Source organism: Eulemur rufifrons, chromosome 3 (assembly GCF_041146395.1).
Source record: "Eulemur rufifrons isolate Redbay chromosome 3, OSU_ERuf_1, whole genome shotgun sequence".
Classification (NCBI taxonomy): Eukaryota; Metazoa; Chordata; class Mammalia; order Primates; family Lemuridae; genus Eulemur; species Eulemur rufifrons.
Window position 1 is genome coordinate 39,956,421 of NC_090985.1, and position 19,174 is coordinate 39,975,594.

Genomic DNA, 19,174 nt, shown 5'->3' on the forward strand with positions numbered 1-19,174 from the left:
CAGGGGGAACTCCTGGTTTGTTGCTTGGGGCTCATTAAAACTATGAAAATCTATCAGTGCAAGGTTGTACAGTCTTTTTAACAGTTTCCAGTCAGGTCATGAACTACAGTATCACCGCCTCCAGCCTGATGATTACGTGTACTGGAAGAGACATCAGTTACAAGACTCCCTCCTGCTCAGTTGGAAGGGTCCTTATCAGGTGCTATTAACTAATCCTTGTGCTGCTAAGTTACAGGGAGTTGACTTTTGGGTGCACATATCTCATCTGAAGAAAGCGCCAATCTCTGCTGAGTCTCAGAAATTGATGCTGGTATCTGACATCAAATTCAAGTTAATCAAAGTCTTGTCTTTAGACCCAGGAAAAGCTGACAAAGTGAACTGCTTTCATGAGACACGGGCCAGGCCTTTATTCAGAGACATTGGGACTCATTTAATAATTTTGATTCTATCTTAAGTAATGTAACTTGTTCTTTGCCTTAATACTAGATAATTTGAATGTTTAGTTATCTTTGAGCTCTTTTCCTGTCATTTTCAGAACTAGGCAGGGCTTATGACCTTCCCCTGAGGACATGATTACGCTATTTCTTAGTCAGTTGCTCTATTACCTGAAGGACAGTCCCCAAAGTTTTTCTAATAACCCCCCTGAATTTGTATGGGATTTATGGTTTTTTCCTTGGTTCAGTTTTCTGAATAGCTAAAATGGTCATCCCCTCCTTTCCTTTTTCTCTCAGAGCTCTGTTAGCCCCTTTTCTCCCTTTTTGTGATTGTCCCTCTGTCCCAATGCATAGAATGGTATGATATCACTTTGGTTAAGCGATCGCAAAGTGCTGCCACCAGAGGAAGCCTATCCGATTGCTGGATTTGCCAACAGCTTCCCAGATGCATTCATGATAAATATGTGGCACGGATAATACCTGTCACTAACCTCTCAGATGTTCCCAGTGTCACCACTTATCTAGACCACATCTTTCCCTGTTGACTTTCTGGATCCAATTGCTTCAAGACCCAAACATTAACTCCCCTTGTTTTAATTTGTCCTGTGTTATTAATGTTGGAAACCTGTTCTATACTACAGGACCTCTTTGATCTGTGAACTACTGGGTAGACAAATGTAGTTTAGATCAGATAAATAAAGTTAAAAATATGTCCCTACTATGCCAGCAATATTTATATTTAAAATATCATGTAAATGGATTCTGGAAAGCTTCCAAAGGAAATGACACATGGTTCAATACGATATTGTCAGCACTTCCCATGAATGAATCTATTGATGAACATACCCTTGGGGGTATCCCCTGTGCCCCTCCAGGCTGTGTGTTTGTATATAGCATAGGGTCTGATCTGCCTGCACAGGGACAGGTACACGGTTGCCTCAACAGCTTATGCATAGAAGTTTCGTGCTTGTTAGGACATTTTATAACCCCCTTCTCCTTACATAAACATACTGAAGGACCCTCTTTCTCTCTTCATTATAAAACTAAAAGGCCTATGCTAGCAGGATATAGTATAGGACCAAGCATCCTAGGAATGTTAATTGCAAGTGTGGAGTTTATGTCAACAGGGACATGATTAAAACCTTGTCTGCCACTATTGGTCATATAGCTGAAGACACTGCAAAAAATCTTGCAGCCAAACAAAAGTCTCTGAACTCCCTGGCTCAAGTAGTACTAGATAATAGAATTGCTTTAGATTTTCTCCTAGCCAAACAAGGAGGGAGAAGTCTCTGCAGTAGCCTATACCACCTGCTGCACTTACATCAACACTTCAGGTGAAGTAAAAACTCATATAGAAAGAATTTCCAAACCAGCTAAATGGTTACAAGAGGTGTGAAGTACCGATCCTAATATTGATCATATTTATAATAATTGGCTTCCTACTGGACTGGGAAATCCCTTTCAAGCTGCCATTCCTTGTTATAGTCTCCATCATACTTTTCTTCTTAACATTTAAATTCCTTATGGTTTTGTATAAACAACTGCTGCAAGTCTACTGTTAAAAACCAGAATTATGGTGGTTCAATGCATAGAACTTATAGAAAAGTAAAATCTATAACCCTATCTTTTGACTCTTAACGTTGTTTGATAGATCTTAGAGATTAATGAGTGCCTGCCCACCTCTGTTCTGGTCTGGCCTAGGATGTTAAATTGGCTATAAGTCCCTTGGCCACAAGGGTCCCACCTAGGAACTGGATGGACCTGGGGCAAGTAGCCACACCACCCTGGCAACAACATGGGACAAAAAAGTTTGGCCATCGGTGCTGCCTACAGCAGATCTTGGCCGAAAGTGGAAAATGTGAAATAAAAATAAAATACTAAGACCCCCAACAAATTGAAAGGACCTCTCTTAGCCAAGGAGACTCCAGAAAAACTTCAAAAATGAAGTTTCCTGGCCATAATGAGACAGGTGGTTGGTCACGTCTCAGTATACCCCTTTCCTCCTCACTAACCATTACCAGACCTTCCTCCCCCCTTAGAATTAAACAGAAACTATCCCTGAAAAACAGAACAGAAGACCCTGCTACTGACTTCAACCAACCACCTGACTCCCCTCCCTTTTTGCAATTTCACCATGACAACTGACCATTTTACAAAGCATTCCTTCCTGATAAGTGACCACTGACCACAGGCTGGTTCTGTTAAGTTTATAGAGGCTGTGCTCAAAGTGCCTTTGTGCCCCATGTTTTACCTTTTGACATATAGAGACTAATTTTACTGGATTTTAATGTTAAGTCTCTACCCCAAAGTGAACCTGGGACCTATGTAACGTGTATGTCTGCTTACTACATATGTGTGTGATCCCCTTCATGAATATTTATAACTTCTCCTATAACTTGTTAAAGTGTATATGTAGCCATCCTGTTTAGCATACACCTCCTGTCCCATTCTTCCTCCAGTGAAGTGCCAGCTTTTGGTCTCAGCTGGAGGCTCTGCTTCCCAGCCCGCAGGTTGCAATCCATCATAATAATTAAAGTTCTTCTTTCCAGATTTATAGATCTTGTGATTTTAAGTTGATACTCTGAACCCCTGGATTGTATTTATAGTAGTAGATGATGTTTGTATGTAAGTAGCTCTTTTAAAGGGTGCCAGTTGTGAATTCATCACCCTATCCATCTCTCTTGACATGCTGTTGTCCAAATATCTTTGTAGTTTTCTGTATTTTGCTTTTTCTCATGCTTTTTCAAATGCCTAGAATACTGTCTCCACTGTCTCTTGGATTATCCAAACACCGATTCATCTTTCAAGGTCTATCTTAGTGTTGGAGCAGACATTCCAGCTTGGCAGAAATCAGAGTGAGAACATACCAAGAAGCAGCTGAAACTTGGCAGAAATAATGTAGGGGGTCTATTGGTCAGCAACTGCCCCCCCACCACAAATTTAGAGATTCTCCCAGTGCTCTGAGCTAAAGGATGTGTATTTTAAATAACGGAGGCATTTTTATTGCCTCTGACTATCACAGTCTTACTTCATAGCTTCTTCCCCTTGTTCTCTTCCACAGCAGAATTTACCAAGAGTGGACCTTGATTTTTTGGGGTCAGATAATTCATGGTTGTGGGAGGCTTTTCTGTACATTGTAGGATATTTGGCAGTGTCCATGGCCTCAACCCTAGATGCCAATAGCACTCCCCTCAGTTGTAACAACCAAAAATACATACAGACATGCTAAATCTTGGGAGTGGGGAAGGGGGATTGGAGGGAGAGAGGTTCTCCACTGAGAACCACTGCCCTATAGCCACCATGAAGCTTTTCCAGTCTTCTAGATACAGTATGTACCTGCACACATGTGTATGTAGAATGTCCTTTACTTTCTTCAGCTGAGAGGCCTAAGCTCTTTAAGATCTAGCTCCTCTGCAAAGCTTTTCTCATCATGCCAGCCACAATTGTAGTGCCCCTCCCTTGTGCTCCTGTGCACATAATTATTTACAGACTAAATAAATGCGGGTAAAGCTCCTATTATACGCCAACCATTGCGCTAGGTTCCAAGGATACAGCAGTGAAGAAGATAAACATGATTTCTTGCCTCACATTGCTAACAGTCTAGCTAATTATATTACAGATTATATTTGTAGTTCTCATATCTACTGTAAATCCTGAAGGGTAGGGACCAAGTGTGTTGGGTCTTATTCATTTCTCTATCCCTTAATTCCTTGCATAGTATTTGGCACAGAGTTGGACTTTATAAGCATTTGGTGAATAAAGGAAATAATTTATTCGTCTGTGTCTCCACTTACATTACTCTAATTCAGGCTATCTTTGTTGCAAATATGAATTCTTGCCAGTTTCCAAATGAGACATCCTAATTCCAGTGTCCCCTTCAAATTCTTCCTTTCACAAAGACACCAGAGAGAGATGTCCAGAATATAAATCTTACTCCTCTGCTTGAAAGCTATCAGAGCTTCCTGTTTCATCCAGTATTTTAAAGACAAGTATCTGAACATAGCTGGATCCGGCTCCTTCCTTATACAGTCATCCTTCTGTATCCAAGGGGGATTGGTTCCAGGAGCCCCTGCAGATACCAAAATCCTCACATGCTCAAGTCCCTTACTTAAAATGGCATAGTGTTTGCATATAATCTATGCACATCCTCAAGTATACTTTAAATCACCTCTAGATTACCTAAAATACCTAATGCAATGTAAATGCTATGTAAATTTTTGTTATACTGTATTGTTATTTGTATTATTTTTTATTATTGTATTATTTTTAATTTTTTCCTAATATTTTTGATCAATCTGCATTTGCTTGCCAACTGTTCTTCCAGCAGCTGAGACAGCCTGTAGCTCTCTACAAGCACTGTGCTGTTTCCCACCCTGGAGGCTTTGCTCCTATTGCTTCCTCTGTCTGTAGTCCCCTCTCTTCCACTGGTTAACCATAACTCGTCCTTTAAGATTCAGTTCGGGGATTACTTCTTTCTGGAAGCTTCTTCTGAGCCAGCCACCAGATTAGGCTGGGTGTTCCTCTTCTGTGCCTCATAGTACCAATGTTTACCTCTAATATGTCATAATTGTCTGTTAATGAGTCTGCCTTACCAATTCTGCAGTGAGTTTCTTGAAAGCAGGAATTGTATCTTAAATTCATCTTTGTATTCCACATGTCTAGCACAGTAGCTGACATGTGGTGGGTACTTTGATATTGTTCGAATGGATGAGTGTGTAAATGAAAAGTTGAGTAACAGGAGCTTTTATTTAAAGTAGAAGTTTCAAACAGAGAATCAATGATTAATCAGTTATTTTATTTTTGCTTTCCATAGATATTGGTATCAACCTGACAGATCCTATGTTCAGAGGAATTTATAGGGGGGTTCAAAAGCATCAAGGTAAATGTTTCTTTTATTAAGGGAAATAGTTGTTCTATGAAGACAAATTTTCCACCTCTAGGAGATCTTGAAAAGCATAATCTACTCTTACGATTGAAATAATAAAGAATTTTGCATCCTGGATAAAACTATAAAGTGAAACATATATTGGTAAACCATGAACAGTTATAAAGCACCTATTATAACAGAGTTTTAATCAAGCCCTTCTTATCTGTGGAAGTTTATGATTTTATATGTACAACTTTAAATAATGATATACACAAGCCAAACAGCAGTCAAAGTTTTATTTACCAGGTTTTCTTAATGTGGGGTTTGTCTTTTACAGATGACCTACAGGATGTAATAGGGAGAGCTGTCCAGATTGGTGTTAAAAAGGTACATCTGATTTTTGTTATTCTTAAGTTTTCTTGTTTCTTAACTAAATTTTAGTTAAGGTTCTACAGAGTAGAAGGTGAAGAGCCAAAGCCACACTTGGGGTATTTAGTGTCTACATTGGAATATTAGCAAGTTAATAGAAATAAACTGTCAAAATATTCTCTTCCCAGGGATTTAAGTTACACAAACCTCATATATAGTTCTTTCATGTGATCAGAAATGTGATAAATAGCAAAGTCTCTTCGAAAAAAAATTTTTAGGCCTATGTGAATTACCAGGTTTCTTAAGAGGCAACTTTTAATATATTTTATAACATAATTTAGCATTTGTTATAATTAAGCAATTGTTAAAAAGACGTGTATCTGTCACCAAGTCTAGCTTTTATATGGGCATACCATTTTAAATAATTGGGAGGACACTTTAACTTTTATAACAATAAAATTTCTACCACTTTTTAAAGAGTTCTAATAAGCAAGTGAATATTAGCTCTGTGTCAAATTCTTTGAATAGATATTTCCTCAAATTAGTTTTTAAAATAGCAAGCTAGCTCACACATGCACATAAGAAATAAGGTTAAATGCATAGTGTGGTATCAGGACAATTGGTAGCTACTGCTTTTGAGTTGCATATTAATTATTATTGATAAGAAATATGAAAAGATAAAAGTCACATTGATTTCTCATTATGCAGTCACTGCCTGCTTGGTAAATCACTTTATATACTGCTTTTCTGCAAACTGAAATGCCAAGCTCCTAAATTTTCATGTGTCAGCCATGAATAATTTAACCTTAATATTTCTATTCATACTCTCTCTCTTTCTCTCTCTCTCTCAGACACACACACACACACACACACACACTCTACTGACTTAGGAGTGACAGAACTGGAGTGATTTTTACTTGGGCATGGTTCCAAATTGAAATTTGATTCAGTACCTTGCAGTTACATTGTAGTGGTTAAAAGCACAGTTAGGGCATCACAAACCTGGGTTCCAGCCCATTCATTCTTCTTACGAAGGTTAGCTAAAATATTGAATTTAAAGCATTTGGTATTATACCTGGCATAAACAAACCTTCATTTTGTATATGATGGAAGTCACCATCGTCATTTCATCATCATCATCATTGTACATTGGAAGAGGAAATGGTGGCCTCTAGTCTTGTCCTAACTCTTTCAACTATTTGGAAAAGTTATAAAGTAAATAGTAGACTCAGTTAGAAACTATTTTGCATAATTGAAGTACTGGATGTAGACATGTGGTCTGGTGTCAAACAATTAGGTAATGTTAGTAACAAGAAAGTTTTCCCAACATTTTTATTAATATCTTATATTCTATGTTTTACAGACAGTTGAGGATTTAATTATGGCTATATATAGTTTCCTGAATAGATACTTAATGTCTAGTCAGATCAGAGGTTTGAGTTGCTATATGAAAATATCTGTTTATCATTTGCCATTCTACCTTTGTTTTGTATGTTCTCTCTTGAGGTGTGTACCTAGAATGAATTCTTCACTTTAGCTTAGTGAGACTCTTGAAGGATGCTTTAAAAAATGTACAATCAGGCCGGGCGCGGTGGCTCACGCCTGTAATCCTAGCACTCTGGGAGGCCGAGGCGGGTGGATCATTTGAGCTCAGGAGTTCAAGACCAGCCTGAGCAAGAGTGAGACCCCGTCTCTACTAAAAAAATAGAAAGAAATTATATGGACAACTACAAATATATACAGAAAAAATTAGCCGGGCATGGTGGCGCATGCCTGTAGTCCCAGCTACTCGGGAGGCTGAAGCAGGAGGATCGCTTGAACCCAGGAGTTTGAGGTTGCTGTGAGCGAGGCTGATGCCACGGCACTCTAGCCTGGGCAACAGAGTGAGACGCTGTCTCAAAAAAAAAAAAAAAAAAAATGTACAATCAGTGTGCTTGCTTGAATCACTTCTTTAGAAGAATGTAGACCTTAAGCAGCACTGCCTTAATACTCACTATCAGCAAATAGCTCTTCAGTGACGTTTTCATTTTAACAGATTAGAACAGATGGCATTCTAACTATTGGGTGGTCTCTGTAGAAGTATGCTTATTTGCCAAGAGCTGTAAATTTTCTTAATTTCTTTTAAAATAACAATAAACTATTATATAACACAAGCAGCATATTTTTATGAAAAATAAATATTTTCCAGAACAAAAAAATTTAGCAACGAGTGGAATTGTTATACGATTTTTCAAATCTCTCTAGTGGCTGGGTTAACGGAAGTCTGCTGAATTTTCCTATCTGTTTCTGTAGTCACTCTGTGGTGATTATCACGCATCGTGGAGCCTCTGCAATACCTCACTGTGCATTTGTGATAGAATGAGAGTGAAAAAGACAAATAGTGTCTTAGTATTATTATGAAAATAGCTTTGACCTCACATACCTCCTAGGAATTCCCAGACCATACTTGGAGAACCGTTGAACTGATCAGCACTGCTGAATCATTGATTTAAATTAGTCACTGATTTAGATTAACAAAATTGTAAATTTGCAAGTATTCAGCCATTCAGTCTTTCATAACACATGATCTGTGTCCCCTAGGAACACATGGCCAAATAGGAAAGACAGACATGTGAATACGTTTTACCAAGGAGGGATGACAAATTTCAGCTGTGGTGGGTGCGTGTGTGTAGAGGGGTAGTCAGGTACCAGTCTACATAGGAGGTGATCTTCTGGCTGAAATTTAAAGGAAGCGTAGATGTGTGACAGCCACAGAGGAAAAAGCATTCTGGAATAAAGAGGTGACAGGAAGTCCTGCTTAGGAAACTGTTGTTGATACACTATTAAAGTCGGTTTATTTTATTTCTTTCTATTTCAGTTTATGATTACAGGTGGAAATCTACAAGACAGTAAAGATGCACTGCATTTGGCACAAACAAATGGTATCCTCATATTACTTTTACCAAAAAAAATATGAATTAAGTAATTTTGAAGAAGTCTTTCTGAGAACTGATTCAGGTACAATACAATGGATCACTGACTGTAGAAAGAACAGGAAAATGGACTGATTTCAATAGGATGTGATTAAGATGACAGAATTCAAAGTACTCATTGGTATATCAGAGATGTTTGATAAAACCTTCCCTTAGTACTTAAAGATTGTTTTAAGATTTCACTTACTGAGAATAAAGTTCTCCAGGTACATAATTTAAACTCAAGGGTTTCTGATGTAGAATTTGTATGTGTGTATTGTAATGTGTTTAAGATATAAGTTGCTTTTTATTTATTTATTTTTTACCTTGAGCATGAAGGATTGTGTTATTAAATATTTATTATGTGGACCAGACACTGTGCAGGGCCCCAGGAATGCAAATACAATAGTAATATATAATTCCTCATTGCTCACTTTATGTTTATATACATCATCTTCCGGAAGTTTTTGAGGTATATCAGAATATTTTATCCTTACTTTTTATCCACAAACCAGCTATGCTTTTAAAAGTTCTCCCACCTCCATTATCGGCCCTCTTCCAGTCCTCTCTGTGTACCTAGTGTCCTTACATCTTTAAAAGGGATGCCTCCTTTTGTTTGTAAAATCTGCATGAGACTGAGAAAGACTCCATGTGTCTCCCATGGGTTCAGGTGCAGGTACCTGCTAAGTCACTCAAAAAGCATTTTGACTTCTCATTTGTGTTCCATACAATAAAAGATGTCAAAGTAGCCTCCAAATAAGTGAGCTTTTTTTTAATTAGAAAAACAAATCCCTCTTTTCACCTCTTTACAGTACCCCCATTATTAACCTTTTTAAGGGGAATACATTTTAATTGTTATATTAAATACATAAATCAAGACAGTCACATGAACAGTGAATTTAAAAGATAAAATTAAATGATGGCATTCAAGAAATTGGTTCACTTTCCATTTTACAATGCTCAATAAATACCAAGCTTTGAAAAGAGTTGAATTAACTATTTTATTAATACCTTAAGGCAGTTTTCATATTCATATTCTACTTTGTTCATGTATTCCAAAAATTCTCATGATTAACATAATACAGTTTTGGTGGTTTGAATAGTTTATGGCTATTGTTAAAAACCATTTGAAATTATTTGATATTCTCTCATTTTGCATATTAAATATAAATATGAGAAAATATTTTGAAAATAACCCTAAGACTTTATTTTGTGTTAGATATGTTTTTCAGTACAGTTGGATGTCATCCTACAAGATGTGGTGAATTTGAAAAGAGTAACCCTGATCTTTACTTAATGGAGTTGTTAAATCTTGCTGAAAACAATAAGGGGAAAGTTGTGGCAATAGGGGAATGTGGACTTGGTAAGTGCCAACCTGGCCACTTAGAATGACTTTATTTGAAAATAACTGATTTGTTATGCATAAGTCAATGAGTAATTATTCTTTTTTTATCTTTTCAAGATTTTGACCGACTACAGTTTTGTCCCAAAGATACTCAGCTCAAGTAAGCAAATTTGTTGACTTTAGAAATTATTATAAAATCTTAAATGTTTTTAAATAACTTTTTTTTAAAATTAAGACTAGTCAAGTGCAGTAGTGAGGAGGGGGAAAGTAGTAGGACAAGGAGTTCAATCTGTAACTGTGAACAATCAAGTGAGATAACTCACTACTTTCGGACCAGCCTAAATAACTTTTATCAGTTAAGAATGTAGTTGGATTAAGTGTCAGGATGTTTTTGTTTTTCCCGTTCGTATATGAAAAGTTAAATGAAACATTCCATGCATACTTGCATGTAATTCATAAGGAATGGAAGTACATAGTTCCCGGATTGATTAACCATTTAATTTGATTTTAATGTTAGAAATAAGGGATGAGTTTTATACGATAGAGACCCTTTTCTTGGTGTTTATTGTTTAATAAATGCAGGCCAGGCCCGGTGGCTCATGCTTGTAATCCCAGCACTTTGGAAGGCCAAGGTGGGAGGATCACTTGAGGACAGGAGTTTGAGACCAGCCTGGGCAACATAGTGAGACCCTGTCTCTACAAAAAATAAGAAAAATTAGCTGAATGTGGTGGCACATATTTGTAGTCCCAGCTATTTGGACTTGGGAGGCTGAGGGAGGAGGATTGCCACACAAGTGCACTTATACATGAACGATTCCAATGGAATTAATTAAATTGTTATGGGGGATATGATTTAAGAGCAAGAGATATTAAAAATGGAATATAGGATAAATCACCAAAGCTAGAAAATTGTATTTTACTTTTACTGGGCATTCGATACGGTTAGTTTGGAACTGTGAAAATCCTTTAAGAGGATCCACGTTAAGAGTGGTGGCATCTGAGAAAACTCCAAAGCTCTTAAGCCTCCAGGACTTCCTACAACCCATTGCCTGTAGCTGAAGTTGGAGCTCCTATCATCATACTGGCAGGTCAATGTTATAGGTTGAAAAGAAAAAGTAGGTCAAAATCTTATTTTAAAACATGAGCATTTTGTTGAATTTCAAAAACATAATTATCAAGATGATAAAACATTAGACTGAGCTTCTAAAGGAGGTTGATTTAGTTACTCAACAAATATTTAGGGAGTACTATATGCCAGCAATTGCTGGGAACTCATACAAAAGTATGAATTCGGTGCAATTTCTGTCCCTAGAGACTTTTCACAATAAACAACCCTCTGTTCTCCTTTGTTTCTTATACACAAAGGAGGACTAGGGCCAGATTCTCTAAGATACCATTCAGCTCTATCATGATATTTAATAATTAATAATTTTTGTCATATGGTGATATGATCGTATAATTAATCCAGTGGCTTGATGGTGTGAAGGGATTTTTCAAATTATAAATGCCAAATGTATGCTTCCTCCCCCTTCCATGCCCTGCTCCCCTGCAAATTGTACCCTGATATGCCTGCCTGAATTGAAAATCACATAGTAAGGAGCAGATTTACTAGTGGAGTCGGTCATACCCTGAACTTGAAGCTCCAGAATTCCTAGAGTGTGAAGGTCTATAACCAAGCGGAATAGGATGGGTCAGAGTGATGTTCTGTGGACACATACTCTTTCTTTCAGGTCTTTCATTTATGTAACCCTTTCAGAACTGTTTAATTTGTGGTATATCATTGGCTGTGTGTTTCAGGGACATTCATGTGGTGACCAGCAGGGTTAGTAAAGGCTTATACCTCTCTTGAATATCATGTAGGTCAGCTCACTTAACCTTAAAAGTTCACATGTTCACATTGAAATAGAAAAACAGTCATCTTTAATAGTTTCTTAGGTTCAGCCCCAGAGATCATTATTCCTCAACTTTAGTGATCTTTTTTTCAGCCAGGATGAGCCTTGTAAACCAAATAGATTCCGTGTATGACAAGCAAATGCAGTCGCAGAGTCCCCCAAGTTTTCTTTTTTTTTTTGAGACAGAGTGTCGCTTTGTTGCCCGGGCTAGAGTGAGTGCTGTGGCGTCAGCCTAGCTCACAGCAACCTCAAACTCCTGGGCTCAAGCAATCCTTCTGCCTCATCCTCCCGAGTAGCTGGGACTACAGGCATGTGCCAGCATGCCCAGCTAATTTTTTCTATATATATTTTTAGTTGATCAGATAATTTCTTTCTATTTTTAGTAGAGACAGGGTCTCGCTCTTGCTCAGGCTGGTCTTGAACTCCTGACCTTGAGCGATCCACCCACCTTGGCCTCCCAGAGTGCTAGGATTACAGGCGTGAGCTACCACGCCTGGCATCCCCCAAGTTTTCTTGCCCATGTGACTTTTCATCCAGAATGAGTTAAAACTGATTTTAAAATGCAGCATAAATACTTCAAACCCAATTTTGGGGTTAAATGAAAACATTGATGTTATCTGTTTTACTTTACTATTCTGGAGATATTTCACCATCCTCTGGGCAAGATCAGAACTTAAAACAGTATGTATAGAAGCTTATGCTTTAACACGCATGCCAATTGTGCTAGTATTAATCAGTAATAGAGAGTTCAAACTCACTTCATTCAGTAAATGATTACTAAGTGTCTCAGTATGATACAAAGAAGAATAAGACTTGGTCTTATGCTTTTGTAGACAAGAGAGGGCATAAATATTTAAAATAGATTGGAAGTGCTTTCACAAAGGTGTGTAGACAGCAGGGAAAAGGACTAAGTTTCTGGGGGAGTCAGGGAAGGGTTCTCTAAGGTGACAGCACGTGATGTGGGCCTCTTCTAGAGAGGATAAGCTAAGAACAAAGTAAAGTAGGCTGAAAGTTTTGATAAGATAAGCAATTCGACTTGAAATTTTTTATATTTTTAATAATAAAACATTGAATGACCTAGTGGGTAAGAAAAAACACACCAGTAATAATCCCATTTGGACTGTTGTTAAAGAAACAAATACACACATCCTCCACCCCTCACTCCCTCCCTTTCCATGAGCGTGTACTAACAGCGTGCATCCCCTATTCTGTGTTTACACAGCACTCTGCACTTGTTTCAGTGCTTATCACATCATACTGAAAATACGTTTAAGTTATCCTTCCCCTCCCACAACAGACCAGTGTCTTTGAGTTCTTCGAAGGCACACACCAAGTCTCACTCATGTCATAGTTCCCATGGCACTTAGCACAGCACTCTCAGCATATGGTAAGTACTTAGTGAATGTTTGTTGAATGTTTAACAAAGAGGGAGGATTCTTTCTGATTTCTACAGAGTAGCATGGACAAAAAAGCCTATAATTCAGCTTTCACTATTGGGTTTATTCTTGGGAGAATTCAGATCTTGGTCTTTGTGTTATACCATCTGAAGCAATTAACCAGTGTATGATTTGTTTTTGGTTTTAAGTAAAAATGTAGTCAGGAAAAATGTATAAGAAAAGAAAAATAGAAAGTAGTACAATGGATTAGGAGACAAGACAGAAAAATCAATGTACAATAGATATAGTATCTGAAAAATTATGAGAAGTAAAGGCAGTATGTAACATAGTGTTAAAAGTATGGTGGTTGGCATCGGTAGGTCTTTGGGTGTGATTTATAACTGCCATTGGTGGCTGTCTATCCCTTTGTACATCTCAATTTCCTCATCTCTAAAAAGGGGATACGATGCCTACCTTCCTTAACATATGGTATATAAAGCCCATCGTAGTACAGAGTAAGTACTCATAAAATCATAGCCATTGTTAGATTATGCTTTCTAGAAATATTACCAACCTAAGGGAAAATACCAGCTATAGTTTTTGTCTGGGATTTTTGAGAAGTATTTTTTAAAGAACAAGAAAGCAAAGCAAAAAATTAAAACAAGGAAAGGCCTGATTTAGTTATGGAAAGTTTATCCTTTAAACCATACCCTGTATTTTCAATTCTCTGCCTTATGCTACTCTCCTTTCCTTGTTGCAATTTAGAGCTCTGTTCTCTTGGGTAGGAGGAATTTGCTTTGGGCATTTTTTGGGGGATCTTTAAAATGTTAATACTGTGCAGGTCTTTAAGAAGAAAAATAAAGAAGACAGACTTTCAAAATAATCCTTTACGGATTTGGGGGACCCTAAAGATGAGAGTTTGAGGCCATCCTTTCCATCATCCAGCTTACAGAGGAGGGAACCTTGTGTTAAGGTATACTAGTGTAATTCTCTGGGCTTTTTGGATTCGCTTCAATCCTAATTAATAACTGCTACTCTGAGGTTGAATTTTTCAAGCTCTTCTCCTTAGGTAGTGTTAACCCTAAACTGTAAAAAGCAGTAATACAATCAGAAGCAAATGACATCTTCACTAAGATGAGCAAATCTAACTCAAGTAAATAATGATTTTCATTAATAAACCTAAAAAAAAATTACAAGTGAAACAGGCAGAGAAGTCTCTTAATAGATGCCATTTCCTGCCCTATTACTTTTATTGTTATGTCTAGTTACCATGGTAGCTTTTTCTTCTTTAAGGGTGGTAGTCATTTGGTGTTAAGTACCAGTTAGCCTCAATTTGTATCATTATCAATTTGTATCATTTTGCCTCATGGCTTCCTTATGATACTTAGCTAGCTTGAACTTAGGGACCTTTTTTCCCCCTCAAATTATGTAAAGTTCTGTGGGCACATTGCTTAGGCTTCTGTTATTTTCATAATTTATACTTTTGCCTACTCTGGTATAGGAAGCTAATTTCCAAACTGACCATTAGATTCTGTAAATTTGTAGCTTGGTCATGTGGCTTGGTCCATGGAATTGTATGTGGAAAAAATTATCAGCACTGTATAAAGCAGTGAACACCAAGTGGAGAGTACTGCCTGCTGTGTATAGCCAGAAGCCAAATATATAGGAAAGTTTATGTAATGGCTAGAGCACATTTAAATAGTTGCTGACATTTGGATTACTTTAGAGTTTATGGAAATAGTGACTAGCAATAATTCTTAAAATCTTTTTGTCTCCCAGTTTTTATAGATATTTCCTACACTGCAAAATTTCAGCACTTTGTTAACTAAAACAAAATATTTTTCCTTATTCTGACCCAGCAGAATCTGAAAAGGTGACTAAAAACTCAAACATTGGGTAATAAAGACAGACCACCAATTGTAGGAAGACTGTTTCTTTAAAAAGTATATTTCTAATTTTAAAATTTGGCATGTTCAAGAGGGCAAAGGGATACTCCAGGAAAATAGTCCTGCACATCTGGAGACAAGATACAGGAAAATACAGCAAAAGAGGTTTAATTAAACACAGAGAAATTGTTCTCCAAAATTAAAAGACCTAGAAGAAATAAATCCATTTAAGAAAATAATAAGCCAACTGTCATCCTAATTTCAGTTAAACCTATGTGACCATTAATGAGAGCCAGGGGAGCATTGTGTCGAAATGAAAAAACAAATACAACACCCCACCTATTATTTCCTCTGGATATTGTCTGGGAACAGGAAGAAGCTTCTTAAAAATGTAACTGTTTTAGGTCATTTGGGCTGGACTTGGAATTAGAGCACTAAAATTCTGATTCCAAGTTTGCCACATCATGTGTTGTGATCTTGAACGAAATACTACCCCTCTCTTGTCCTAGGGTTATTTGTATTGTATTGTATTCTTTATTTTATTTTTGAGATGGGGTCTATGTTGCCCAGGCTGGTCTCGAAATTCTGGGTTTAAGCTATCCAATCCTCCCACCTCAGCCTCCCAAGTTGCTGGGACTGCAGGCACCATGCCACCATGCCCAGCTGCCCTAGGGTTATTTTGAAGATCAAATGAGATAATGATATGTGGCACTTGGAAAAACCTTTATATACCGTACTCTACAATAGTCAGGGCTATCACTTTATCATACAATTTTCATTTTTTGAAAAATAGTGCAATTCAGTTTTGTGCTATTTAGCAAATACTTAGATTTCATTTTTAAGGGAATCCTTGTTCTTTTGGCTCAGTGGCAGTAATTTTTTTTTTTAATAACAGCACATAAAAAAATCTGGTTACAAAATGGAATAGAAGAACACTCAGTATGAAGCTCTGCCTGGCTTCTCACGTAAGTGAGTTGCTTCCCACTGACAATGCTCAGCAAGCTTGAGCAGCAAGGAGCCAGCAGCTTGTTTTCCTCAAAATAATTTTGTAAGCCCAGAAAATGAAATATCCCTTTCCAGAAGCTGCATGCTAATAAAAACCCTCTGCTAAGCCTGAAGTGTTTTAAATGTCTGAATTTACTATTTCCATTCTGTAATTTCTAGAAAATAAATTCCTTTAATTAAAAAAATCATTTGACATAATTATCTTTCTCATGCTTAAAATTTTTAACAAGGAAATTTTTTTTGCATTATGCAGATACTTTGAAAAACAGTTTGAATTGTCAGAACAAACAAAATTACCAATGTTTCTTCATTGTCGAAACTCACATGCTGAATTTTTGGGTGAGTTCAAACTAAAATCTCACTTAGAATTTAAGAAGTTTTTAGACGTAAAGCTATTTGCTAAAAGTTTTCTAATTTTAATTCACAGACATAATGAAAAGAAATAGAGATCGGTGTGTAGGAGGAGTGGTAAGTATAAAATAGTTGTTTTTAATACAGGTTGATCATCCCTAACCCAAAAATCCAAAATCCAAAATGCTCCTAAGTCCAAAATGTTCCAAAATCTGAAACTTTTTGAGCACTGACAGGAGATGGTGACACCTTTGCTTTCTGATGGTTCAGTGTACATAAACTTTGTTTCATGCACAGAATTGTTTAAAATATTGTATAAAATTACCTTCAGCCTATGTTTATAAGATGTAGACAAAACATAAATGAATTTCATGTTTAGACTTGGGTCCCATCCCCAAGATATCAAATATTCCAGCTTTCAAGGAAAAAAAATCCAAAACCTAAAGCACTTCTGATTCCAGGCATTTTGGATAAAGGATATGTGATCTTTATGTGACACATAAAAGCATCTTGGTTATTAAGGTTGGCCTCCAGTTCAAACATTCACAATAAAGTTATTAAGCTTCTTTTCCCATTATTTGAAGGCTTTGGAAATTGACTCTTGAATTTATGGGCCAGATATGATACAAACATAAATCACAGTTTTAATTTTAGTTCCTTTGTTAAAGTATGAGAATTAATACAGAATTCTATTCAGAAGAAAAACCCTGTGAATTTACTTCTGCACATTCTAATACTGTACATAATATTTTTTATCTGTCTTTTCCATTAGCCATTCTTAAATGTTCTTCAGTCTAAATTTTGAACAAAATATAAACTAAGTTTTATAACATTTTAAAATATTTTACCATTTATTTCAGGTTTGCCATTGTAATTTCTTGTCAGCTGTATTCATTTACCATTAGCACTTAGATCTAGAGCCTTATTCTCCTTTCTGTAATTTGCATTCTGCTCTAAACACTTCTCCCATATGGTCATTTCAGTCATTATTATTGAGACATTTCCCATAAATATTATCTACCCACCACTTAGGTTATCTATAGCAGTGATTTTTAATTTCTTGGATCATGGACCCCTTTGAGAATCTGCCTTAGAAAAAATGCTCAGATATACAAATTTTCATGTACAATTTCAGGAGAAACTATCTCCAGCAAAAAAGCTAACATCCAGGTATATAAAATCACAGTTACACTATGCCAACTAAGGAAAGAGGAAATAGCACTGAATACTTACTGTATACCCATACTGCCTTGCTTTGACAGTTTCATATATAGTTTCTCAAGGTTTTAGCCTCTGCCTCATGTTTCATTCCTCATACTAGTAAGATGTATGCATTCTGCAGTGCTGTGATGTTAATATTACTGTGCACATTTTTCTGTAGTTTGCTGACTCTGTAATTTATCCTTTAGAAACTGTACTTGGGAATTGAAAGAAATTTTAATTAATTCCCTTGGGATTACTGGTGGCATTTATCATAACCTTCAAACTCTTATCTCTAGGCCCTTAGCTTGATTTCTAAGTAAGAATTTACTTGGGTGATTCTATAATAGTTTTAAAAAATTAACAAAAGCAACAACAAATCCAACTTAATTTTTAAATTTTTTTCCAAAAAGAAATTGCCAAACAAAGAATTAGTAACTAAGTTTCTGGAATGGTCTATGAGGAGTCACATTTAAAATTATGTTGATATTAACGGAGGCTGCCTTTTCTAGTCAGCTGGAAATGCTGAGGGAAAGAATAAGCCCTGTACGGGCAGCTATGTAGTGCACATTTCTTTACTGTTGAGAAATATGTTATCTATAGTGTGTCCAATCTCTGGACTTAGTAGTAATGTGACATCACTTGTTAGGTGACCTTACTTTTTAAAGGAGTGTTATTATTTGTTGTTTTTGATTACATAACTACATCTCAAGTATAAGCTCCGCCTTAACCCCTGTGTCTGTAAAGGAGAAAAACATCATCTTAATCCTTTCTGCCTGCTGAGTTGATATTATTGATTATGTAACAGTTTACACTTTTGAGCAACATTCTCACCTCTTTATACAGCTTCTTAAAACTTGCCTCTTAAAAGTCATTTCTCTTCTAGAAAAGGGTATCTTTTAACAGAAAAATTCAAGGATATTTGAAAATATATTTTAAATGGTGTTATAACATTTCTAACCTTTCCTCATGCTTTTGCCTAAGAATATGGCTCCCTACCCCTGTACCCCTTCCTGGAGGTCCTGAAGTATTGGTGCAGAGACATCAAAATGTAAAGGGGTAAATTCTAGGCAGCTAATTCCATGTCTCGTGTCATTGGAGATGACAGATTATAAACAGGTGAAATCTGATTTGAAAATAAAACCTGTAAAGGCCACCACATTTGAAACTCTGTGGTCCAGAAACCCTTACATGTATGTATATTTCTGCTTAGAAAGTCTTATTATGCTATTTAGATTTTAAAGAGTAATTATTATAATAAAATTATGCCTGTATGTCCCTAGGTGCATTCATTTGATGGTACCAAGGAAGCAGCAGCTGCTTTGATTGACTTGGATCTTTATATAGGGTTTAATGGTTGGTACGTTCTTGGTTGTTTTTGTTTTTATTTTTAACCTTTATTTAAGCAGATTTCTTAAATTGTTTTACAGTGAATTGCTGACAAAATTTTATTTTTATTAAAGTTTGTGTGTGTTTTGAATTGATCTTTGCCTGGGAG

At 36.6% G+C, this 19,174-nt stretch overlaps 1 protein-coding gene across 3 annotated transcripts in view; it reads left to right on the plus strand.

Annotated features, from left to right (window-relative positions):
• TATDN1 (TatD DNase domain containing 1) overlaps nt 1-19,174 on the plus strand; it is a 31,942-nt gene that overhangs the window by 3,015 nt on the left and 9,753 nt on the right. The window contains exons 2-9 of one of the 3 annotated variants that reach the window (XM_069465421.1): nt 5,248-5,313; nt 5,639-5,688; nt 8,528-8,591; nt 9,841-9,984; nt 10,084-10,126; nt 16,379-16,464; nt 16,553-16,593; nt 18,960-19,036. In XM_069465421.1, the coding sequence (XP_069321522.1) occupies nt 5,248-5,313; nt 5,639-5,688; nt 8,528-8,591; nt 9,841-9,984; nt 10,084-10,126; nt 16,379-16,464; nt 16,553-16,593; nt 18,960-19,036 (571 nt within the window). The remainder of the gene's footprint in view (nt 1-5,247; nt 5,314-5,638; nt 5,689-8,527; nt 8,592-9,840; nt 9,985-10,083; nt 10,127-16,378; nt 16,465-16,552; nt 16,594-18,959; nt 19,037-19,174) is intronic. The other 2 variants (XM_069465422.1, XM_069465423.1) reach the window with 2 other exon arrangements.